General features: G+C 47.8%; 1 protein-coding gene across 3 annotated transcripts in view; it reads left to right on the top strand.

Annotated features, from left to right (window-relative positions):
• The window catches only part of ANKRD27 (ankyrin repeat domain 27), a 47,706-nt gene that overhangs the window by 18,111 nt on the left and 4,300 nt on the right, over positions 1-25,295 (top strand). For 2 of the 3 annotated variants that reach the window (XM_016221046.2, XM_087827132.1), the window contains exons 6-25: positions 301-360; positions 448-501; positions 600-665; positions 753-829; positions 1,521-1,642; positions 2,877-2,955; positions 3,666-3,798; positions 9,326-9,418; positions 10,661-10,788; positions 11,372-11,454; positions 12,321-12,436; positions 12,836-12,928; positions 14,082-14,279; positions 15,376-15,435; positions 15,534-15,653; positions 16,933-16,977; positions 19,249-19,371; positions 22,278-22,475; positions 23,339-23,458; positions 24,272-24,433. In XM_016221046.2, coding sequence (XP_016076532.2) covers positions 301-360; positions 448-501; positions 600-665; positions 753-829; positions 1,521-1,642; positions 2,877-2,955; positions 3,666-3,798; positions 9,326-9,418; positions 10,661-10,788; positions 11,372-11,454; positions 12,321-12,436; positions 12,836-12,928; positions 14,082-14,279; positions 15,376-15,435; positions 15,534-15,653; positions 16,933-16,977; positions 19,249-19,371; positions 22,278-22,475; positions 23,339-23,458; positions 24,272-24,433 — 2,130 coding nt within the window. The remainder of the gene's footprint in view (positions 1-300; positions 361-447; positions 502-599; positions 666-752; positions 830-1,520; positions 1,643-2,876; positions 2,956-3,665; positions 3,799-9,325; positions 9,419-10,660; positions 10,789-11,371; positions 11,455-12,320; positions 12,437-12,835; positions 12,929-14,081; positions 14,280-15,375; positions 15,436-15,533; positions 15,654-16,932; positions 16,978-19,248; positions 19,372-22,277; positions 22,476-23,338; positions 23,459-24,271; positions 24,434-25,295) is intronic. The other variant, XM_016221047.2, reaches the window with a different exon arrangement.

The following is a 25,295-nucleotide window of genomic DNA, read 5'->3' on the forward strand; positions in this document are numbered from 1 at the left end:
TTCTAACTATAAAAGTAGTATAAGCCCCTGTAGAAAAGTTGAAAATCACAGAGAGGTATAAAAAATGAATATTATCATCTCTGTTAACTCCAAGAGGAATTTCTTTCTACTCTTAACTCATATACAACTAAAAAGAAAAAGTTGAAAAAAGTCACATAACTGATTTGATAAGCTTGCATTAGCACTTAAAGTTTGTCACCCAGGAAATAGTTTGTGAAATGTTCTGTTCACTCCAGGCATGTCCTGGGTTTTGTGTTATGGCCTAGGATTATGAGGGTGACCTGTTTCTCTGTTGCACAGGACTCAGTGAACGCTCTCTACACCAAATGCCTCCAGCACCTTCTGAGGGACTCACACCTGGTAAGCAGCAGGACTCTCAAAAGAGAGAGTTGCAGTCTGCCCACATGCAAAGCCAAGCTCGTTAACCGTGCTTTTCTTGTCTCCTAGAAAATGCTTGCCAGGCATGAGGCCCAGATGAGCCTGATGAAGCAGGCGGTAGAGGTAAGGGGCCAGGGCAGCGAGGGGATGGAAGGTGGCAGTGCTGCCAGCTTTCCTTGGTGCCTCCCCGTGCCCTGAACTGGGGTTTATTGATTTCACAGATGTACGTCCAGCATGATATTTATGATCTGATCTTTAAATATGTGGGGACCATGGAGGCAAGCGAGGTAGGTTCTAAATCTTCATCACCCAGGATGGAAGCCTTATTCTGTGCTTTCCAGGAAATTTGAAGCTTCGTTAAAATCTGTTGTTAGGATGCCGCCTTTAACAAAATCACAAGAAGCCTTCAAGATCTCCAGCAGAAAGATATTGGTGTGAAACCCGAGTTCAGGTAAGGTGTGCCCTGCAGCAGCGTGGCATCCTCGGAGACAGGGGTGCGTTTCTCCGGAGGCACGCCCTCGGCAGCAGTGGCGCTGGCTGATTTGACTTAGTTCATACTGAGGAGCAGTGCAGTTATGTGTGACCAAAGATAAAGGGCTGGTGTTGGTAGATGATTGTTTGTAGCTGTCACCCTCCTGCACCTGTTTGCCACGTGCCAGCTGGGTGGGAGCTACAGGGGCTGTGGTCTCGCATGATTGGTCTCTAGGTGGGCACGTAACTCACCCAAGTGGGTTCTGCATGGAGACGCTCTCCTCATCTGCCCAGCTGAGGGAACCCTGCCAAAGAGACAGCTCCTTCTGAATTGACTTAGGTTTCATTAGGATAAAAAAGAAGGCTAAAGTATTTATGTTTAAACTACTCTTTTTCCCCCCCATTGGGCTGTTTCATTTTGGGGCTAAGGACATTTGATTTTCCCCCCTAATATTCTGGTGCAGCTATATCCCTGGGCAGCCTGAATGAGACATTTGAAGCTGTTGCGTTTCACCAGTGACTTGAGTCAGATGATTCCCGAGTTTCTGTTTTTATTTTTTGTTACTTATGGTTTGTTACAAGAAATGTAAATCAGAGGTACGTTATTAGACCAAAGAAGATGGGCCCTTACCCTGTGCTCTTAAGTTGTCACTTGCCAAATTCTTTTACAGCTTCAACATACCTCGTGCAAAGAGAGAACTGGCTCAGCTGAACAGATGTACCTCCCCACAGCAGAAACTGGTTTGCTTGCGAAAGGTGGTGCAGCTAATTACACAGTCTCCGAGCCAGAGAGGTTTGTGCTGGGGAAGGGGCCAACAAGGGGTAGATGCCTCCATCCATATGCACAGGTCTGTTAAGGAGCAGTGCTGTCTTAAAGGGCTGGGGTGTGCTGCCAGCCTTCCAGCATGAGCGCCCTGCGGTCTGTTCTGATGAGTGGGTGCCTGCTAATTGGGTGGGGTAGGTGTGTCATGACTGGTGTAAGAAAATGGTGACAGTGGAACAGCAGCCTCAGAAATGAGCCAAGCTGGTGATAGATAGATACTAGGGGTTCAACCATTCTTTCGACTATTCGCCCTCATTTTGTATATGTTTCAAAATTTCCATTATAAAAAGTAAAACAAAATAAGCCAAGAAAAAAGTAATGAGGAGGCATATTTGTGTTTCAGGTAGGGGATGACCTAGGAAGTATATTCAGTGGAATTAGCAGGAGTGCATGTGGTGTACTTCCAGCAGCACTGCAGACAGGGGGGTGGCTGTGTGTCCACATGTGTGGTGGTGAGTTCATAGACTGTCTGGAAAGATGCACAGGAAGCAACAGCAGTACATCTGGGAAAGAAAACGGGGGCAGGGAGGGTAGGGACAGTCGCGGTTTGCTCTTTTGCACTGTTTGAATTTTTAAATGTGTGAATGGATTACTTAAAATTTTAAAGTAAAAAAAAAAAGTCAGGCCCAGCTGGAGTGGCTCAGTTGATTGAGCGTCATCCTGTGCACCAAAAGGTTGCCAGTTTGATTCCCAGTCAGGGGACAGACCTGAGTTGCGGGTTCGATCCCTGGTCTGGGCACATACTAAAGGCAACTGATGTTTCTTTCTCTCTCTCTCTCTCTCTCTCTCTCCGCCCCCCCCCCCCTTTCCCTAAGCATGTCCTTGGGAGAGAATTATAAAACAAAACAAAACAGGCTACTGTCAGCATTAGATTCCACAGTATGTAAAACAGAAATTATCTCAGGAGGAAAAAGGCTGTCAGCAGTGTTAGCCTATTTCACTACATACCAACCTTGCTGGGCTTTGCCCATCAGGAGGGTGGCGAGGCATGGTCTGCTTGGAGTTCCCTTCTTTTGTACATGCTCTGAGATGCGAGGCATCCGACATCTGCTCAGGACACTGTAAAGGAAATTGTGCAATTGAATTTCTCCCTGATGTGTAATCTAACTGGATTGTGGGTTTGTGGGTTGAATGGTGGGGAGTTGATACAATTGTTGGTTCATTTGAGTCTCATGATGACTTTGAACATGTTTTCTCCTTGCAGTTAACTTGGAGACTATGTGTGCTGATGATCTGCTATCAGTCCTGTTATATTTGCTTGTGAAAACAGAAATACCTAATTGGTAATTTTTTTTGGTTAAAATACTTTTTCAAAATGGCAGCACTGTACTGTGGTAGTTTTAGTATAACTCTAGGAAATCGAGCACCTTTCATGAGTCAGGTCTGTGCCTGCCCCGCCTTCATTCGGCAGTGGGTGGCTCTCATTCCATTTGTAGATGAGGAAACTGAGGCCCAGAGAGCCTGTGCTCCTCGTTCTGGAGCACGCAGCTAGTCAGTGGCTAAGCAGGAAGCTGTGTGGCCCCGAAGCTCATCTTCCCATGGGAATCCACAGCTCCCTTTACGATAATCAGCTTTCTAAAAAATAGCCTATTTCAGCCCTGGCCGGTGTGGCTCAGTTGGCTGGGTGTCGTCCCGTGCACTGAAAGGTTGCCAGTTCGATTCCCAGTCAGGGCACATGCCCAGGCTTTGGGCTCGATCCTGGTAGGAGGTGTGCAGGAAGCAGCCAATCGATGTCTCCCTCTCCCTTCTCCTCTCTCTAAAAATCAATAAAAAATCTTTTAATAAATAAAAATTTTAAAGTAAAAAATAGCCTATTCTAGGAAGATAACAAATAGTTTTACTTTTTTCCTAATTGCACACACTCTGAATAGAGGGCAAAGGGGTGGCAGTCATTGTCCTCTGGAGCTAACGAGCTTCAGTCACCTAAGCCGGTAGCATTGTTTCTTCAAGTGTTAATTGTGTACAGCAATAAAACCTTTTTTCCTTTTGTTAGGATGGCAAATTTGAGTTATATCAAAAACTTCAGATTTAGCAACTCAACAAAAGATGAATTGGGATACTGCCTGACCTCAGTTGAAGCGGCAATCGAATATATTCGGCAAGGAAGCCTCTCTGTTAAACCGCCGGTAAGATCCCCTCCTGCCCTGGCATTTCTTTGGAGGATGTCACGGCATTTCTGATGGGTTCTGAAGTTGGTGTGGAGGGAGGGGATTCTTAAATGGTCTCCCGAGAATGGGGCCTCAGCTGTTTATGGACCCCGAGGCCAGACAGCAACCCAGCACACTGAGCATGAGCACCCGATTGGCTGTGAAAGTTTGTGGGTTTTCATTGGGACTTACATTGTTGATATCCTGCTTCACTCATCCTCTGCATCCTCAAAAGCACATGGGCAGAGGGGAAGCTAGAAACAAGGCTTTGGAGATCTTCATCATGATAGGCAAGAAATGAGATTAATGTATGCAATTTTAGGACTCAGTGGCTTTATTATTATTTTCTTGGTTGGTTGGTGAGCTTTGGCTAGCGGAGGTGGTTATATTTCTGTGTGAATTGTGAGGGTCTTAAACCAAGATTGCATTGCTAGCCTATTTCACTACATACCAACCTGCAAAACATGACAATATTCACAGAAATCATGAAGTTGAAATTAATAAAGTGAAGAGATTTCTGTATTGCAACCAAGAGTCCCGAGGATTGAACATTTATTTGATCCTAATTTTCTACTGATGTTAGAATCTCCCAAAATAATAAGTGAAAACATCTGGAAAAGAACATAAGCCTGTCCAGATAGGTGCAGGCAGTTACTTGGTAAAAGCAGTTTCTCTGAATTCATTCATCACTAACAGGTATATGTATTTTCCCTTCTTTCCTGTTCATGTGTACTTTATTTTTGTGTATTTACTTATTTATTCTTATCCTCACCTGAGGATATTTTTTCTACTGCTTTTTCAGGGAGAGGGGAAGGGGGAGAGAGAGAGAGACAGACACACACATCGACTGGTTGCCTCCCGCACACACCCTGACCTGGGCCAGGAATTGAGCCTGCATCCGCGGTCCATGTGCTTGGCCAGAACTGAACCCAAGACCCTTCAGTCCGAGGGCCGATGCTCTAACCACTGAGCCAAACCAGCCAGGGCTCACGTATACTTTAATAGGTGAAATTACGTTGTGTGCAGCATTGTATATTGTTTTTCCCCAAAAAGAACAGTTTTACTTTTTCTTATTAGAAGACTGATACTTGCTTATAAACAATATTTGAAGAAAACAAAAGCCTCTTGTAAACTCACTAGCTGGGGGTAACTTTTATTAACATTTGAGTATTTTTTTTCTTTTTTAACCAAAATTTGAGATTCCACTGGACTGTGGCATGTGGCCCACCGGCCTCATGGTGCTTGCTGAAGAACTGAGTCCTGCTCTTGTCTGGGTTTTGGTTTTATCTTCCACAGGTGTGCAGGTGACATTAGAGGCTCTCCAGCTTATCTCAGATGTGGCTGGTTGTGACTCTTGTGGAAAGGTGTTCCTGATTTAGGGGGAAATCACTCACATTGTAGAAGGAAGGTGTCTGTGCACACCACCTGCACAGGTGTCTGCAGAATCAGTAGCCACTCACTCCATAGTAAGGGAGCAAGGTTTCTTAGTTTGAAAATTATATTTCATGAGGTGCTAGGAATGTGAGTTGTTGTTTTTCTATGTGATCATAGTTTAACATTTTATTTCATGTTTCTTTCAATTTTGTTTCGTGTTTCAGGTGTACAGTTTAGAGGTTAGACAATCATATACTTTCTTAGTGTTCCCCATGATATTTCCAGTACCCAGCTGGCAGCATACATAGTTATTACCCAACCCCCTCCCCTCTGGCAACCACTGGTCCACTCTCTATGAGTCTGTTTCAGTTTTGTTTGTTTGTTTATTTTTTCTTTAGATTTCACATTTAAGTGAAATCATACGGTGGTGTGTCCACTCGTAGATGAGTGGATAAAAAAACTATGGTACATATATACAATGGACTATTACTCAGCCATAAAAGAATGAAATCTTACCACTTGCAACAGCATGGATGGACCTAGAGGGTATTGTGTTCAGTGAAATAAGTAAGCCTAGGAATGTGTTTTTCCCGTGGTGCCTGTGCAGTGGTTTTCTGGGATGTTCCTGCCTTTCTGGTTTTTTCCCTTTCACTGGTCTAAAAGGTCACTCCCTTCCTGGCTCTACCACGATGCAGAGGAATTCCCTGATGTTCCTTGATGGGGTCAGGAGCACCCTTGTCACCTGGAGGGAATTGCCCACGTCTTGAAGGTGCTCCTGTCCCCTTGCTCCCCATACTGTACCGTGGCCATCCTGCTGTCTCATTCTCCGTGTCGGCAGGAAGGCAGCACATGAAGGCCTTTGCCCAGAGTGTAAGGAAGTGGCTGACCAAACAGTGCCGGTTGAATTTCCACACCTACTTTTTTTTCAATCCTCACCCAAGGATATGTTCCTTTCATTGATTCTAGAGAGAGAGGAAGGGAGAGGGGGAGAGAGAGAGAAACACCAATGTGAGAGAGAAACATCAATCGGTTGCCTCCTCTACATGCCGCAGTGGGGATTGAACCCGCAACCTGAGTATGTGCCCTGACCGGGAATTGAACCCTTAACCCTTCGGTGTCAGGGATGATGCTTTACCAGCCAGGGCTCCACACGTACTTTTATTTCAGAAAATGTGGCGGAAGAGGGGGAACCGGTGAAGGTGGAAAGGATATAAGGGGGATAAGTGGTGATGGGGAAAAGGAAAATTTAAAAATGGGGGGAAGAAAATATTCCAGGTGGGATTGGGGAGTGTGAGGAGTGGCCCTCTCGTGCCGGGGTTGGTGTGAGTCCAGCACTTGTTTGCGGTTGCGCAAACCCATTTGACTCTCTGAGCCTCTGTCTGTCCTCCTGCCTCCACTGGGGACTTCACCCCTTACTGGGTGGTTATGAGAATCACATGGAATATTTGAAAGTGCCTTTTTGAATTGTGAGGTGATGCTGGTGCCCTTAGTTGCTCTTCAGTACCCCGCATGTGGGTGTCTGACTCCTGGTTCTCTGGTGTATTCTGCGTGGATGGGCAAGGGGCCGTGGCACAGAGCCCCGGCTGCTCTAGTCAGGGCTATCTGACCCTGGCCTGCCTTTCCGAATGGTAGGTGGTTGGGCCCATCAGATGATGGGCCAAGGTGTGCACCATCCTTACGGCTTGCTGAGGGCCTGTCCCGTGGGTCTTGAGTGGGTCAGGCCTGGGAGATGCTCTTTGCTTTATTGACAGAGCAGGTGCCCTGGCTTCCTGTCTTCTGTGATGCCAGTGTTGGGATTCCCGGCTGTAGTAGCGCCTCTGCCTTAGCTGCCGACTGGGTTCTTTTCAGTAGTGCAGTTCCCTTTAAGGGTACTTTTTTGGTTTGGTTTTGTTTTAAATTTGTTTTTATTGATTTCAGAGAGAGAGGAAAAGAGAGGGGGAGAGAGAGAGAGACATCAATGATGAGAGTGTCATTGATCGGCTGCCTCCCCTACTGGGGATTGAGCCTGAAACCCAGGCATGTGTCCTGAATTGGAATCGAACCATGATCTCCTGGATTATAGGTCGATGCTCAACCACTGAGCCATGCTGACCGGGCCCCTCTAGGAATGTTTGAGGCCACTGTTAATATGTTGTTGTTTGTTTTCTGGCCAAAGAGCCCAAGAGTATCTCCACACAGTAGGCAAGGTTTCTGAACAGCATTAAAGACTAAATATTAGTAAATTGAATCCTGTTTTACTCTTGACTCTTTCTATAATGTAGTTTCACAGAAATTTTCTCTCCAGGATAAAATCATACTTGAGATGACCATAAACATTCTTTAAGCATAAAGGCTGTTGTTAGCTTTTTGAAAATAAACAGTAGTGGGTTGACTCTAATTTCACTTTTGTGGACAAAAAAGCCAGGGAGGAGACCCCTGGAAGCATTACCCTTCTCTTTGCAGGCTGTGGTCTTTCTCACTTTACCAGGTTTCTAATGAGTAGTGTTCACCCTTTCCCCAAATACGTCTTATCTGACACACTGTTTCTTCTGTAGCTCACTCGTCCCTGAAGGTCAGTCCTACAACACTTGCCTTTCTTCATCACTGCCTTTCACATAGTTACCCAGAGTGGAGGAAAGATCCCTGAGTTTACCTGAGCAGTAATGTCTTTGATGTTTTCTGACCCTAAGCTGCTAGCTATAAATCACCAAGTGAAAAAGGTAGAGCTTTATATAGCTTACAGCAGCTGGGAGCAAAAGTTACTCTAATGCTGAGGTATTGGTGTTTGTTTGCCAGGTTAACCCTCTGAGGGCAGTCAGGGTGTGGGAACCTGCTTGGCAGCAGACCCCAGAAATGGTCTGTTCCCCGAGGTGCTGTTGGCTGTCTTTAGCCGTATCTGTAAGTCAGAACTTAGAGAGCCTTATCCTACAGTTCTGTCTGGGTTGGTGAGTTCTTCTGGCAGCAGCTGGCTGGAAAAAAATTCCCTTTACCACCCAAAGACTTTTTAAGGAACTTAATTTGTCACTAGACAGTTTAGTTGCAGGTGCTCAACTGAGCATTAAAGTGCCTTGCTAGAAATTATTTCATAAAGTAAAGATAGGTAGAAGAGGTATAGGGAGGATAAAAGGGGATGGAAGGAGCCTTGACTTGTGGTGGTGAACACACAATACAATATACAGATGTATTATAGAATTGTATACCTGAAACCTATATAATTTTGTTGACCAATGTCACCCCAGTAGATTCAATAAAAAATAAAAATAAATAAAGTAAGGATTCACTTTTAGATTTTTGTATCTAGGTAATTATTACCTGTAATATGAAGACCTGACTTTATTAATTGGGGTACATCCCAGTATCTTATTGGACTTCAGGCCAGTGGCCATATTGTTTGCTATTTTAATAAGTATGTTAAAAAAGTAAGACCCCTGCCCTGGCCGGTGTGGCTTAGTGGTTAGAATATCAGCCCATGCACCGAAGGGTTGCGGGTTTGATTCCCGGACAAGGGCACATAGCTGGGTTGCAGTTTCAATCCCCAGCCCTGGTTGGTGCACATGCAGAAGGCGACCAGTCGATGTGTCTCATATCGATGTTTCTCTCTCTTTCTTCCCCTCCCTCCCTCCCATTCTCTCTCTAAAAATCACTGGAAAAAATATCCTCGAGTGAGGATTAACCAAAACAAAAAAAGTAAGACCCCTCTCTCCCCTGCTGGTTGATACTGGGAAATATAGACCATCCTGTCAAACGGTTGTCCTGCCTGTAGGCTGCAGATGAAATGGCAGGAGATAGGGCTGTGCAGACCAGGACAGGGGTTTGAGAGGAGGAGTCCATCTGGAGGAGAGTGGTATGTGCATGCAGCATTCCCCACTTGGAGATGACACATTCCACACGATGTATGGCCAGCGTGCCTCCACTCTCCCAGGTTCCCACTGGGAAACAGTCGTTAGAGCCACCGCTTTTTGGAGAAAGACAGGAAGCCCTTCTCCCAGCCTGATGAGGGTCGGCTCTCTGGCTCAGTGAGAGGGAGAGCGTGGCACCGCTCACCCTGATCTAGGGAGATGGCAAGGATTGTTCCTGGAGTCTCCTCTTCTGAAGGACCTACGCTGACATTTTCTCACGTGTGATAAAACGGCCTGTTGGGTTTTTCCTGCAGGAGTCTGAGGGATTTGGTGACAAGCTGTTCCTCAAACAGAGAATGAGCTTACTGTCTCAGATGACTGCGACTCCCATTGACTGCCTGTTTAAGGTAAGACACCCAGAAGTCTCCCTGTGAGGAGCACTCCATCTTTCAGCATCTCTGGCATGTCTCCAGAATCCACAGGGTGGTCTGCGTAGTTAAACACTGAAGTGCACCTTGTGCTCAGAGTGGGTGGGAGGAATGCTGAGGTTTTACAGCGTGTGCTATGCTGTAGCTGCGCTGGATGGTTCACCGAGGGCCCTGGGCCTCCACATGTGGAACCCTCTGCCCCCGCTGTCCTCTGTTCTCCATTTGGCAAAATAGTTTGTCCTTAGGCCAGCTTGTGGCACCTCACTGGAGCCCAGCATCCTAGGTGTCTGTGTGCGAATGCACTGGGCTGGGAGCTCATTGCCCAGTGGTGGTCTGATCATGTAGCAGCACATGCACGCAGCTCCCCGCTCAGGTCTTAACGACCCCTGGGAGGCTGCTGAGGTACCCTGCAGTCACCGAGGACTAGGGGAGAGCAGATCTCCCTGAGAGACCACCCAGAGACAGAGTGGGTTCCATGGAGGCCCAGAGTGCCTTCTGGGACAGTGTGCTCCCCAGAACATCTCACTCCCTGGGTGAACACATTTAGGAATCACGGGTGAGCCCTGCAGGGTTGGTTGTTGGTGGGGGTCTCCTGCTAATTGCAGCTGTTTCCTGCCCCCCAAGCGGACACTGTCAGTATGAGGACAGGACCAAGGCTTGTTCTAGTGAGGTGTCAGAATCCTCACTGAGGTTCTGAATGTGTTGCTTCCCTGCTCCTGTTGCCTTGGGGATTTTATCATGTTGTTTTCTTAATTATGGAAAATTTCTTACATTTACAATTACAAAAATAAAAGAGTAGTGTCATGAACAAACCCCATATAGCTGTCTCCCAATCTTAGTTCACCTGTACCCCCACCCACTTTCCCCATCCGCCTAGGTTATTTTGAAATAAACCCCAGAGAGCAAATCAGTTCATCCATCCGTACCTAAATATTTCTGCAAGGATCACTCAAGCACGTAACACCTTAGCCTTAGGATTAGAGTGTCAGCCCTAGGACCAGAGGCTCGATCCCCAGCCCCGTGCTGGAGGCAACCAATCGATGTGTCTCTCTCACAGTGATGTTTCTTTCTCTCTCTCTCTCCCTCTCTCCCACTCTCTCTGCAAAGCAATGGAAAAAATATCCTCAGGTGAGGATTTAAAAAAAAACAAACAAAAAACTTCATGCTTTAAAAAGCAAATTATTTCTTAATATTGATAGTATCTTTGATGTCACTTTTCAGCACATTGCTTCAGGTAACCAAAAAGAAGTAGAAAGACTTCTGAGCCAAGACGACGCAGATAAAGATGCCATGCAAAAGATGTGCCACCCTCTGTGTTTCTGCGATGACTGTGAGAAACTTGTCTCTGGGTAAGAGGGTCCTCGTGGAGGGAGGCTCAGTACCCAGGAAGCAGGACACTTGGGGCCTCGGGGGAACTTTCCTACTTCTCTGCCCTGCGATTTTAAATGAGGCTCTTATCCTGGCTGCACTCAGCTTCCTCTGCTGTAAAGTGGGGACACTAATCTCTGCCTCTTTGGAGCATCACATGGAATAAAGGTCGTAAAAGTACTTGGCATGCTGCTGGGCTGGATACCAGGGTAGGCAGATACAGGGCCTGCCCCAGCCTCAGCAAGTGGGTTTAGGATGGGAGGAATGTCAACTTCCCCAGTAACCGTTTTGGTGTCCCCTTAACCTCGTCAGGCTATTTTGCTGAGTGTCAGGACCTAGAGGGTTGGGGCAGTGGGGAGGGACACTGGAACTAGATACCTCAGTTCTTCACCCTGTGAGCACGGGCTGTATTCTCTCTAGGACACTATAGGAGAGGCCCAGTTTGGATCACACCCCGAGATCTATCTTCCAGTTCCAAGACCCCGGCACGGCTAACCTTGTCAGGAGGAGGCTTTGCCCTGCCCTTCTTAGAGTGTCTTTTTCTCTATCTTTTCTCTGTTCTAGGAGGTTGAATGACCCCTCAGTCGTCACTCCATTCTCCAGAGATGACAGGGGTCATACACCACTCCATGTGGCTGCCCTCTGTGGTATGTGGTCTTGGGTAGGCCTCTGGGGTTTGTCAAGGCAAAGGGATGGAGCCAAGGATGGCCCAGCAGAGGTCTGAGGTCTGGCCAGTGGGGTGTGGTGGAGTTGGGGTGGTGAAAGGGGCTGAATATGGCCCCACCTTTGGCAGCTCCCTAGAAGAGAGGAGCAGACGTTCCACAGGCCTCCTGTGCTGCTCCCGGATGCCAGTACCCACCCCTGCTCTCGCTGCCCCGGGCCGTATCCATGCTCTTGCTGCCCTGGGCCAGTGGTCTGAGCTATGAGTATGTTTTTAGAGTTGGGGTTCTTATGTCCGGCTTTTAAAAAATAACTTTACTGTCTTTTAAAGAGCATATTCAAAGTAGAAAACGCAAACTTGTCCAGTATCTCCTGCCATCCTTCTGTCTCCCAGAGGTCATTTTGATTTCTGAGTATCTGGAATTTCCCCGCGGTTGTGTGCGTATGAATATAAAACACATGCTATTGTGGGGGTCGTGCTGCTCTGTGCTGCACTTTTTTCACTTGGCACTCTGTAAGACCATTCCTCCTTGTCAGTGTATTTTTAATACACAGTATTCCTCCTTGTGAATTGAACTGTGGAGCCTGCTATGGGTGTCTAAGGCTCGCTTCCACTACCTTCTGTTGCTGAGAAGTGGTTGGAGCCGAGTCCCCTGTAAGGGCCACCCCAGAGCGCCAGGCGTGTGCGGAGTCTGACCTGACGTTAGCTCCGGTTCCTCTCAGGCAGGAAAGCACCTCCTGGCGTGTCTGGGGCCAGGCAGTAGGAGGGTAAAATGGCGTTGTGGCTTCACGCCGAGGCGTTTGAGAGCCGCTCCTCTTTCCTTCTCCGTTGTGAAGTCCTTCTGTTCTGTAGGCCAGGCATCCCTCATTGACCTCCTGGTTTCCAAAGGCGCTGTGGTGACCGCCACGGACTACCATGGGTCAACGCCGCTTCACCTCGCGTGTCAGAAGGGCTATCAGGGCGTGACGGTGAGCGGGGGTGACGGTGCCACCCGGTGCGTGATCGGAGGAGCTGGGCTCTGCATTTTGACTCCAGCTGTGCTGGCTGCGCTCCTCTGCCCCACACTGGCTGTGCTGCGGCTGCACAGCAGGGGGCGAGTCTGAGGCCCCTCCACCCCTGGACAAAACTGTGCCGTCTAGTTTCGAAATGTCCGGATAATCTGGGGCTAGAGGGGTGGGGCTGTATAGGCTTTTTTTCCTTAATCTCAACTTTTTGTAAGGAAGGACGAGAGTGATGATAGTGTTTATTTGTAGACTAGGTAAATGAGATTGAAAATCTTGTAAGACTGCAGGCCACACTTGCTGAGGAAGCATGTGCCTGCCCTGCGGCCTTGCTGCTGCTCATCCGCTCTCTCCTCCCCCCGGAAGCTGCTGCTGTTGCACTACAAGGCGGGCGCGGACGTGCAGGACAGCAACGGCAACACCCCGCTGCACCTGGCCTGCGCGCACGGCCACGAAGACGTAAGTGGTCTCGCTGTCCCTGGCCGTGCACCCTTTCTCTCGCGTGAAGAAATGTGAATTTCTCATTAGTTTAGTGTAGTACTGTGTGTGGATAATTACTGGAAAATTTGGCATGTAATTTTTTAAATTAAAATGTTTAAGTTTATTGTAGCTACTACATTGAAATAACAAACCTGAAACGTAATTGCCCATTGTCTATTGTAAAAATAAGTTCTTATCATTCATCCCTGCTACCATCTGATCCTTTGTTCACATTCAATTTCTACCTTTTACCTTTTTATTGTAATATCAAGGCATTTTATAACTTCCATTTTCACTTAATATTGAACAGTGTGTTATTTTTTCCTCACTGTTCTCTCTTCCCCCTCTTCATAGGAACATGCAGGTAGATTTATACATATGTAGGGTTGAGGCTGGGTTAGGCGGAATGTGCCAGAACAAGATCATACCCTCTGCATTTTCGTGTAACTTGCTTTCCTAACTTAGTGGTACATTATGGAAATCCTCTAGGTCAGTACATGTAGATCTAGCCCATGTCTCCTCGCTATGGTAACCAGTTACGTGTGCTGTCAGTGTTAAGACTGCCCCCTGGTTCAGTGAGTTGTGTCAACACCTATGAAGCATTGTTTACCAGGGCAGCTCATTGGGGCACTTGGGCCACATTTTATTGGAGACTGGTCATGTAAACACCCTGTGCCTGGCATGTACCAAAATTCCAGACTCGTAGAAGGAAAGCAGGTGTTTAGCGACAACCACATTGTTGTACAAACAAGTTAGGCACAGTGAGCCCCTCTTATCAGGCAGGGGGCTGAAAACACACTCCCCAAATCCAGGCTCCCAAGGAATCTGCAGGACAAGGGCCAGCCTTGGAGTCAGGCCTTTCAGGGACTGTGGTCTCGAGCCTGCTGTGGCAGTGCCTTTCTGCACATGAATATGTCACAGTTTATTCAGCCATTCCTTATTGACGGACAGTTGAGTTCTTTGAGAAAGTGAGGTATCCTGACCAGGTAACCTGGAACCCTGGAGTTCTAACTCTGTTACTGCACAGTCGCTTGGTTAGTGGAGCTCGATTGAGCTGGGACCTGGACCGAGGCTGTGCAGTGCACAGGGCTTGGCATGTGAGTTAATGGTGGCATTTCCAATTTCCTTACAGTGTGTAAAGGCTTTGGTCTACTATGACGTGCAGTCATGCAGACTAGATATTGGTAATGAGAAAGGAGACACTCCCCTACACATAGCTGCACGCTGGGGTTACCAAGGCATCATAGAGACGTTGCTACAGAATGGAGCCTCCACAGAGATCCAGAACAGACGGAAAGAAACACCCCTCCAGTGTGCATTAAACTCAAAGGTAGATTTTTTTTTTTTTTTTTATCTTGGAGAATGAATATGACTTTAAAACAAAACCAGTGTCCACAGATTAGGTCTTGGCCATGCTGGACAAATCGCATTGGTGCCCTGGGGGCAGGACTCAGCCTGTGCCCTCCCTGTGCACTTAGAAGGTCTCTGCTTTGTAGCAGCCACAGCTGACAGGACTGGGCGGTGCCACCCATGGACTGAGATGCCCTGGAGGAGCCAAGGGCTCCTCTGCCCCTGTACCTCCTACCAAAGGTCCCTTCCCAAGGGAGGTCTGCAGAGGGAAGGAGACAGCTGCCTGTGTGAGTCTGCTCTGGGCTGCTCGTGGGTGCCAGTGGAAAGACCACACTTTATTCCTTTTTTTTTTAATCCTCACCTGAGGATATTTTTTCCATTGCTTTTCAGAGAAAGCGGAAAGGGGAGGGAGGGAGAGAGAAACATTGATGTGAGAGAGACATATCAGTTGGTTGCCTCCAGCATATATACCCCAACCTGGGCCAGGGACCGAGCCTGCAACCAAGGTACATCCCTTGGCCAGAATCAAACCCAGGACCTTTCAGTCCGTAGGCTGACTCTCTAACCACTGAGCCAAACCAGCTAGGGCCACACTTTATTCCTGTGGACAAATAGCCCAGGGCGCTGGACAAGGCGGCCTTTTTTTTTTTTTTTAATTAATTTTTAAAATTTTATTTTTGTTTAAAATATTACAGATGTCCCTTTTTCTCCCCAGTGACCTGTTCCACCCCGTCCCATCCTCCTCCCCAGTCCCTCTCCCCAAAGGCAGCCTTTGAGGCCCCTTCTGTGGCTGGGCGTGGCTGGGTTTCTCTTGTCCTCTGAGCTGTTCCTGGGAAGCACCAGCTCCTCCTGTCAGGCAGCAGGAGCGATGATGTGGCAGAAGGAAGCCCTGAGTTAATCAGCGTGGTCCTGAGTGAGTTCCCACCCAGGCCAGGCTTTGCTTTCTCTGTCTCTCCAAGGGTGTGGCTGAGCTGCCTGCCCTCCGAGGAGATGGGCCGTCAGTGGGTTGCTGTGGGTGGTGATGCTTTGGTGACCCAGCTCATTTAGTTCTTTGCTTGTCCCATTTGTCTGCCTAGATTCTGTCCATAATGGAAGCCCGCCATCTGTCTTATGAAAGGAGGCAACGGTCTGCAGAGGTAAGTGAACGGGTCTGTAGTCCTTGGCCCTACTGGTGACCAGGGCATCCTCTCTGGCCCTTACCTGTCTCTTCTCTCATCTGGCTTCCTTGCTGCAGGTCCCTGTGCCACCCCCTCCACACTCCATGGATTCCATCAGCCAGGGGTCCTCGCGCTCCAGCTTCTCCTCTGTGTCCATCAGCTCCAGACGGGGGGAGCCCAAGAAGGATTACAGAGAGGTGAGGCCCCCAGATGTGAGGGCAGGAGGAGGGCTGCACGGCCCTGTGTTATGGCCCTGGTTAAGAGTCAGGGCCTCAGGGCCACCCAGGCAGCCTGCTCACCATCACTGGGGCAGCCTCATCTGCTGTGGTGGAGGTCAGGGCCCTGGATAGGAGCCCAGACTGTTCTCGCCCTGCTTGCCCTTCGTGGTCTGCTTCCTAAGCAGCTCTTTGCTTTGTGGATAGTGTGTGTGTATATGTGAGAGAGAGAGACTATTCTAAGAAAAGTACAAGTCAAGTCACCTATAGGTCCACTGATATAAGATCATTTTGCAAAGTAAGTTTTCTCTGCCCTTACCTCCCACTCCATAAGCGCCCCTGTTAACCTGATGCAGGTCCTTCCTGACTTCTTGCAGAGTTTATGTAGATATTTACATAATATTTACATAAACTCACACACTGCGTTTTGTAAAAGCTGATATATTGCCTGGTGTGGGTTTTTTCCCATTTAATCTTAGAGCTTGTTCATTGTCAGCCCACAGAGCAGAGCATTGCATGGAGGTGCCATAGCTCCTCTGCTCGTTCCCCTGTGGGTTGGGGACCCTATTGACTCTACCTCAGACCCCTCCTCCTGTTACCCCCAGGCCCCAACCAGCTCGTGGAGGGCCCAGCAAGCTTAGCTCAGTGCAAAAGCACATCAAAGAAAACCAAGAGACACACTCTAGAGTCTAACAGACACCTGGGATCGTTCTTGGAAGGGGTGTCCCCCTTATGCGCCCTCAGCTAGCAGAATATGAGAGCTGAGTATATGTAGTTCTGAAGGGTGGCTGGCCTCCTAGGGAGTGCTTGTGATTCGGGGTGGCCATCTTCTCATTTTGCCACATAAATAGCAGTGTCATTTTACAGACCTTGCATGGTAATGGGTTCCGTGCACATTAGCACCCTCTTAGGATGTCCTGTCTCAGCAGTTTTAGGGATATGTTTGAAAGATACTGAGTCAAAACTACAAATTAAGAGACACATGAAAGCTAAGCTTTCAGAATGATTTTTTAATATTAATTTTTAATTTTTCTTTATTGATTTTAGAGAGAGGGAGGGAGAGAGAGAAACATCGATTTGTGTTCGACTTATTCATGCATCATTGGTTGATTCTTGTATGTGTCCTGACTAGGGATCGAACCTGCAACCTTGGTGTATACGGACGACGCTCTAACCAACTGAGCTACCTAGCCAGGGCTTATTATTTTTATTATTACTTTATTAAAATTATTTTTCTGACATTCTTTTTCCTTTCATTAAGGTAGAAAAACTTTTAAGAGCAGTTGCCGATGGAGATCTAGAAATGGTGAGTTTGTAGAAGTGCATTTTAAAAAGCTTGCTCTCGGTTTAAAACAGCCGTACTTACGTTTCTTGTCTCTGGTTCAGTTAGGATCTGTGAGGCTTCTTTGTTCACTTTCACCCGAAGGAGGTGCATTTAATAAATATTTGGTAATGGTGGTGGACCTTTCCGCCACAAGTAATGAGGCAAGTGGACATAAAGCCACATAGTGAGCATGTCCCTGCCTCTTAAATATATTCTGAGAGGGTGGTGAGATGTTGGCAAGAGACCAGCCCATGTGCAGGTCTCAGAGCATGGGCTCAAGGCCTGGGTGCGCTGTCCAGGAGCAAGGTGAGCAGACAGGGTTGTGGGTGAGGAGGAGGAGGTGGTAGGGGCAAGGACAGAGCCCAGAAGGTATGGCCCTGCAGAAGCTGTGGACACCTGAGACACCTGCTCCAGGAGGCTGAGGTCTGAGGCTTGGAGCCTCAGGGAGTCACAGGCAGGTGCCTGGACGAGCTAGTGCTGACTGACCTGGGTTGGAACCTATTGAGGACGTCCTGGCTGGAGGGAAGGTGTCTGCTTACCCTCACTGGCAGGTGACAGGGAACATCTATGATGAGATCACTGGAGAATGGAGACAGGCTTCATGAGATTCCCACAGGCCATTTCCCTCGCTTGCCTTTGGCTTCCTGAAAGGCATTTATTTTTGTCTTCCACTTTAAAAGGAGGAGTCAAGCCCTGGCTGGTATGGCTCAATGGTTAGAGCATCTGCCTCCAGACTGAAGGGCCCAGGGTTCGATTCTGGCCAAGAGCATGTACCTCGGTTGCAAGATTGGTCCCCAGCCCTGGTTGGGGCATGTGTGGGAGGCAGCCAATCAATGTGTTTCTCTCCCCTCCCTTCTACTTTCTCTCCCCTCCCTTCTACTTTCTCTGAAAAGCAATGGAAAAAATATCCTCAACTGAGGATTAAAAAGGGGGGGGGAGTTAAGTAGGTGCTTAGCAAATTAGGAGCTCTGAGAAAGTCATTGTGAGAGAGCTCTACCATGACTTAAGGAGCGCTTCTCGCTAGTGATTGCGTTGAGGTGGGGGACAGAAATACTGGGATCTGATTAGAGCAGCCTCTGAGGTATGAAGAACCTGAATGTAGTTGTTGGTGTGTTAGACTTTGCCCGGAGGCTACTGTTAATCCATTGAACTGACACAGTGTCTGTATCTGGCTGATGTTGTATTGCTTCTGTCATGAGAAAAGCCCCAGAAGAACCTGCCCCCAGCCTGTCTCAGCTGCCTGGTGGGTGAGGCCCGAGTCAAGGTTTTGGTGTTTCCACCGTGTTGTCCGGAATGTGAAGGGACCTGGTGGAGAGAAGCTTGGGTCAGAGAGGGGTTCCTGGAACCTTCTGTCAGTCCTCTGAGGCATATGGTGACTTCCTCAGTGCTTAAACCAGGCCTAGATATGTATTTAGATTGTTTTCTTTTCTCACTGGCTGCGTGGCCCTGAACTAGTTGACGTCCTGGAGTGACTTTTCTCCCAGGTGAAATGGGAGGGGCTGGTTTTGAAAGTGTACAATTAAGTCAAAGAGGACAGCTCACGAAATGGTCCAGGACTGGGGTTTTCAAGCAGCACCACTCTGCCCCCTTTTGTTTTTGTTTTTTGTTCTGCCTTACCTGAGGATATTTTTTCTATTGATTTTTAGAGAGAGTGGAAGGGAGGGAGTGGGGGGGGAGGGAGAGAGAGGAAGGAAGGGAGGGAGGGAGGGAGGGAGGGAGGGAGGGAGGAAGGAAGGAAGGAAGGAAGGAAGGAAGGAAGGAAGGAAGGAAGGAAGGAAGGAAGGAAGGAAGGAAGGAAGGAAGACATCGATGTGAGAGAGATACATCGATTGGTTGCCTCCCACACACGCCCTGACCGGGGCCAGGAATAGAACCTGCAACCCAGGTCCGTGCCCTTGACTGGGAATTGAACCCACAACCCTGTGGTCTGCGGACCAATGCTCTAACCACTGAGCTACACTAGCCAAGGGCCACTCTGCCCCTTTCTAAGATGGAAGAAAAGACTCTCTAACACAAGCTACAGAAATGGTAGCTTAATGTCTCTATCGCCATGAAAAGGGTTTAGAAAGGCTTGAGCACACGTGAACCCTGGAATCTTCGTGAGCAGCAGCTGTCATTTTGTAATTACTATGGTGGTTGACAAAGTACAGGCCTGGATTTGGGAACAGCTGAGAGAGAGTTTAAGACACACTAGTTTGTACTGGAGCTAAGGAGAGCTTTAAGTTCCTGTTTCTCTTTACTGTGCGACCCCAGGTGCGTTACCTTCTGGAGTGGACAGAGGAGGACCTGGAGGATGTGGAGGATGCTGTTGGCACTGCGGAGCTTGAGTTTTGTCACCCCTTGTGCCAGTGCCCAAAATGTGCTCCAGCTCAAAAGGTTTGGCTCTGCTTCTGTTGATGAGGGTGGCGATGGGAGGGAAAATCCTTCCTTCTCCCCTTGAGAAAGCTGTGCTTCTAGCCAGCTGATTGCTGAGGGGCTGGCAGTGGGCAGCCCTGAGCCGTGGTGGGGTTGGCTAGCTCCGGGCCGGGAGAAGCTGACGCCAGTACAGGATCTGGCTTGGGCCGCCTGCTCCCTGAACAGGCAGGTCAGTGAGCAGGGACATCCACATGTGCCCAGTGTTTCAGCTGCTCTCTGGGCCTGAGTCACAGGCAGGAGTTTACAAGTAGACATGCCAAGGGTCTCTGTCCATGTGGCCGCACCCCCCTGGGGAGGCTGCACTCGAGGTCAGTGCCACTGCCTTTGCTCACGTTGGTACTTCCTCTGTGGCAGACAGATCTCCTGTACGACCCAGTTTGCCCTAATGGCAACAGCTTGCAAAACCACAGAGCAATGTCACAACCAGGGTATTGACACATGTACAGTCCACCCACCTTATTTAGACATCCTGTGTTACGTGTGCTGGGGGGTGTGCGTGTGTGTTTAGATCTGTCCAGTTTGATCCTGTGTGTAGCTTCGTGTATCTGTCACCACATTCAGGGTACAGAACAGTTCATTGACCACGAGAAGAGTCACCATGTTGCCCTTTTATGACCTCACCGACCTCTCTGTCACCCCTGCTCCACCACCCACTAATCTGTTTTCTGCTTCAAAAATGTAATCACACAGCACATAACCTTCTGGGATGGGCTTTGTTCACTAGCAAGATTCCTAGTTGTTGCATGTGGTTAAGAGGTTATTCCTTTATTGTTGAGCAATATTTGTGGAAGGTGTTTGCCAGTTGGTTTAACCATTCACAGAGTTACCCAGCCAGGGCTGTTGTTATTTTCTTTACTGTCGAGTTTTCAGAGTTCTTTGTATGTTCTAGGTTCTAGCTCTTTGTTAGATACGTGGTTTGCAAATACTTTCTTTCGGTCTGTAGTTTGCCTGTAGCTTCTTCACATGGGTTTTTGCACAGCAAGTTTCTAATTTAGAAGCCCAGTTTGTCAGTTTTTCCTTTTATGGATTGTGCTTTTGGGGTTAAATGTAAGAATTCTTTGCTTAGCCCTAGATTTCAAACATTTTCTCTTGTTTTTCCCCCTAAAAGTTTTATAATTTTACATTTAACAGGTTAAGTCCCTGATCCAGTTTGAGTTAGATTTTGTACAGAGTATGAGATTTAGGCTGCATTTATTTTTGTCTACGGATGTCCACTTGCTCCAGCACTGTTTGTTGAAAGGCTATCCTTCCTCCACTGACTTGCTTTTGGACCTCAGCTGACTGTATGTGGTGTGGGTCTGTTTCTGAACTCTCTCTTCTGGTCCACAGATCTGCATGTCTCCTCCACCAGTGCCACACCATCTTGATTACTGCAGCCATAGAATAAGCCTTAATAAGCCATAGAGTGATTCGCCCTCATTTATTCTTCTTGCTAGGATCGTTTTAGCTATTCGAGGGCCTGTGCCTTTTCCTATAAATTTTTGTTGCTGTTTCTTGTTGTTAATCCTCACCTGAGGTTATTTTTTTCCATTTCTTTTCAGAGAGAGTGGAAAAGAGGGAAGGGGGAGAGAGAGCGAGAGAAACGTAGATGTGAGAGAGACACACGGACTGGTTGCCTCCCACATGCACCCCGAGTCGGGGCAGTGAGCAAACACACAACCCAGGTACGTGCCCTCGACTGGGAATCGAACCTGCTACCAGCTGGGGCATGGGCCAACACTAACCACTGAGCAACACTGGCCAAGGCTTGCCTGTAACTTTTTAGTCTGATGAAGTCAACCTTCACAGGGACAAGTCTATCTGAATTTCTACTGATGTTCTTAAGGTGTTCTTCTACAGGATCAGCACAGAACTTGTAAGCTTCCTTAAGCACACACAGCATCATAATGTCACAGGGATGTGTCTTTTATATAATATCCTTAGTCAGCCGCTCAATTCTGTCCACAATGATGCCATGAAGTCTGAGAACATATTCCATGTCTCCATAATAGTGCTATGAGTACTTGAATAAGTTCAAGGCATACCCTGGCCAGTCGTCCACAATCACTATGCCTCGCCCATAGTCTGGCGCCTCCTCAGTGCTCCCAGCCATGTTTCTCCCAGGGAAAGTGGGAAGGTTCATTTTCTTTTCTTTTTTTTATATCTTTATTGATTTCAGAGAGAGGAAGGGAGATGGAGAAAGAAATAGAAACATCAATGATGAGAGAGTCATTGATCGGCTGCCTCCTGCATGCCTCTGACTAGGGATCGAGCTCGCAACCCGAGCATGTACCCTGACCAGGAATCGAACCAAGATCTCCTGGATCCTAGATCGATGCTCAACCGCTGAGCCACGCCCGTCCGGGAGTCATTTTCTTAATTGTCTGCTTTAGAGAGCAAAGATTTACAATTTCTAAACCTAGTTTATCAAAGATTTCTTTTATATTTTTACTTTGTGTCTTATCTAAGAAATCTTTGCCTATCCCAGTATTGCAAAGATTTTCTTCTCTGTTCTCTTCAAGTTTTATAGTTGTAGCTTTTACATTTAGGTCAATGATGCATTTTAATTTTTGTGTTTGGTGTGAGATAAGGTTGATAGGCAGTTTTTCCATATTGGATACCCAGTCATCCCAGCAAACACTTTTTGTTCCCTGTTTAATTGCCTTGGCATAAGGTGTTATTTCAGGGATCGTTTTCTTGAAAAATGGAAGTTAATCCTTTGACTTCCATACCTTTCTAAAGTAGTTGGGATTCCTGTGGGCAGCCTGATTCTGGATGCCGCTGTGATCTTGAATTTGCTGAGGGGCTGGGGGGGGCAGATGGCTTCAGTTCCTTCAGCCTGGTTTCTTAAATATTAACGTTTCCGTTTCCATCTTCTGCACTTATAGAAGCTGGCAAAGATTCCTGCCAGTGGGCTCGGTGTGAATGTGACCCACCAGGATGGCTCCTCCCCACTGCACATCGCTGCCCTGCACGGCCGGGCGGACCTCATCCCCCTCCTTTTGAAGCACGGTGCCAGTGTGGGTGCCAGAAACGCCAACCAAGCTGTCCCGCTCCACCTGGCCTGCCAGCAAGGCCACTTTGAGGTACGGGCTGTCTCAGCAGAGTGTTGAGGTGCTTGTTTTTGCTTAGAACCTCACTTGGGAATGCTGCTGAGGGGCAGGGGCTTGACAGCTGGCCCAGAGGACCAGCACCCTTCCTTCATCCCAGCCCCGAGATTCTGAGATGCACATGGACGGACCACTCAGCAACAGAACAGAATCCTGATGCTCCTGGGGGTGGAGCCAACCCCCCCCCCCCCCCGCCATTCCTATCTGGGTGGCACTGAGGCTGTCATTCTGATTCTGACCCCAGCCCGAGCTCTCTGGTGCTTGGGTGCTGGTCCTCTGGGGCTCTAGCTGAGTGTTAGCGCCTTGACATTCGTCCCCACATCCATTGGTCAGTGCAGACAGTTCAGCGCTTTAGAGTAGAGTACAGCCTCTAGCGGAGGGCCAAGAGCTAACTGTGGGATGACTGCCTTTTTTAAAGTCCCATTTTTAGTTTTGAAAGTTATCCATATTTTTTTCATTTTCCCTTATTCTGATGTAAGCTATTTAAAGTCAGGAACCGTATTTCAGGTCTCCCATCTCTCTCCTAACACCTCGCATAGTTTCCTCACCTGTAAAACTGGAATAATCCAGCTCTTGGTGGGAGAGATGGAACGATTACATGAGTAACAACCAGTGCCAGGCACACAGTCAACCCTTAGCAGATGTTAACCCCCCTTTCAGCTGATCTGCTTCCTCCTGAGGTCAGGCCTGTGTCTAAAGAGCCTTCTAGATAAACTTAGAGAAAAGTAGATAAACTTAGAGAGAAGTAGATAAACTTAGAGAAAAGTCAAAAGGATATCAAGTTAGAGAATTTCTCCTGGCCAGTTTTAATTAAGGTTGAAAATTGTTCTCTGGGCCAGGTGGTGAAGTACCTGTTAGATTCCAACGCAAAACCCGATAAAAAGGATGTGAGTGGAAACACACCCCTCATTTACGCCTGTTCCAGTGGCCACCATGAGGTCGCAGCACTGTTGCTACAGGTAAGGGCCCCACACACAACGCAGGAGCTGCTGACACTGGTCAGTGGTGGCATCTTGTCACTCAGTGAGCCCCTGGCCACACACTGAAGATGGATGCGGCTCCCCCTTGCTTTAAGCTGCCCCTGGGGAGAGCAGCTTTGCACGAAATTTCCATGCAGTGGTTCTCCAGTGGGAAATGGGTCTCAGTGTCTGCGCGGGCTGCAGTTAAGGACACAGACACTAATTTTGCTGCAGGTTTGGCTCTTGCCTCATTTACCTGTAGGGTAGTTTGAATTGTATTGGGTCAAGTTGAACTGTTACCTTTAGTGTGAGCTGCATGTCCTTTGTCACTTTTTTCGTCTCTTGATAAAGGTTATATGTGCCCACTGTAGAACAAAGAATTTAAAGAAACAGGGAAAACCAACTTGCCTGTCATGAATAACCCTGTTACTCAGAGGCCACGCATGGTGGCGGGTGTGGAAAGTGCGCGTAATTTAGATCAGTATTGTTTCCATCTTATTTTCACTTCCAGTAGAAAATTGTTTATTAAAACCGCCATTTTAAATGGTTGCCTAACTCTAGGTGCACCGTATAGTGTTTCTTTGCTTAACTGTTCCTGCTTTATACATTTAGGTGACCTTTTTCTGCCAAAATGATAAATGCTCCAGTGAATATCTGTGTACATAAATCTTTCTTCTCAGTATTAAACCCCAGCATTTTAAGTGAAATTTCAGACATACAGGAAAGTTGAAAGAATTTTACAGTGTCCACCCATCTAGATTCTGCATCAGTAGCCGTTAGCGTTCCTTTTGATTGCACTGTTTCTCTTTCTAGCATGGGGCTTCCATCAATGTCTCTAACAACAAAGGCAACACCGCGCTGCATGAGGCTGTGATAGCGAAGCACGTCTTCGTCGTGGAGCTGCTGCTTCTGCACGGAGCGTCGGTCCAGCTCTTGAATAAGAGGCAGTGCACAGCTATAGACTGTGCTGAGCAGGTGAATGGGAGGGCACCCCAGGCTCCCTCACAGCTCACTCTGGATAATCCTTGTGTGTAAACCAGATCTGAAGTAGCAGGAGCCAGACTTTGAATTGCTATGCCCGAAGTCTGCCAGTGTGGTTGAATACCCAGTCCTTGGTCACCTGGTCAGAAGTGGGCCCCTCAGGAGCCAGGAGTCAATCCTTCAGGGGTAGTTTTCAAAGGCCTGAGTAGAGGTGCTCCTCCCACCAACTGCAGGTCTGGGGCCCTAGTCTGGCCCCCTGATGAGCAGTCAGGTCCTTGCAGGGAAGCAGCAAGTTTAAATAGCATTCTGGTTTCACCCTCCCTGTCCTGGAAATACACCTGTGGTTGTAGCACCACAACGGAGAAATGTGTTCAGTTGGTGGCTTTAAAACTCCTGGAGTTCTGCACGGAGAACTGTGCTGACCAATGTACCACTCTCCCAGTGCACATGTCTGCCGTGGAGAAATGGGAGCAGGCAGCTCTACTGTTCCTGTTTTTATATTGATAACTTTATCCAGTTTTCTACTGGGGGGTAGACACTAATAGGCTGTTAGAAGACACTACTGACATGTTAGAGGCACATAAAGCCAACCTACTCGTAGGCTTATATTAATTTTTAAGTTCCAGACATTTCTTAACGGAAACATTTCTTTCTCAAACGATACTGATGGATGTTGTTACTGAGTACTTACTATGTGCTGGGCCCTCAATAGCCTCTTGATAATTCTAAAATTATAGATCCTATTATTGTGAACCTAATTACACAGAGCAGTGAAGTACCTGGCCCTGAGTACCTAGCAGAGGGTGGAGCTAGGCTCCAAATGCAGGGCTGCTCTCGCCAATGGGCTTTAAGGCCT

The sequence above is a fragment of the Miniopterus natalensis genome, chromosome 18 (genome assembly GCF_054644295.1).
Source record: "Miniopterus natalensis isolate mMinNat1 chromosome 18, mMinNat1.hap1, whole genome shotgun sequence".
NCBI classification, from domain to species: domain Eukaryota; kingdom Metazoa; phylum Chordata; class Mammalia; order Chiroptera; family Miniopteridae; genus Miniopterus; species Miniopterus natalensis.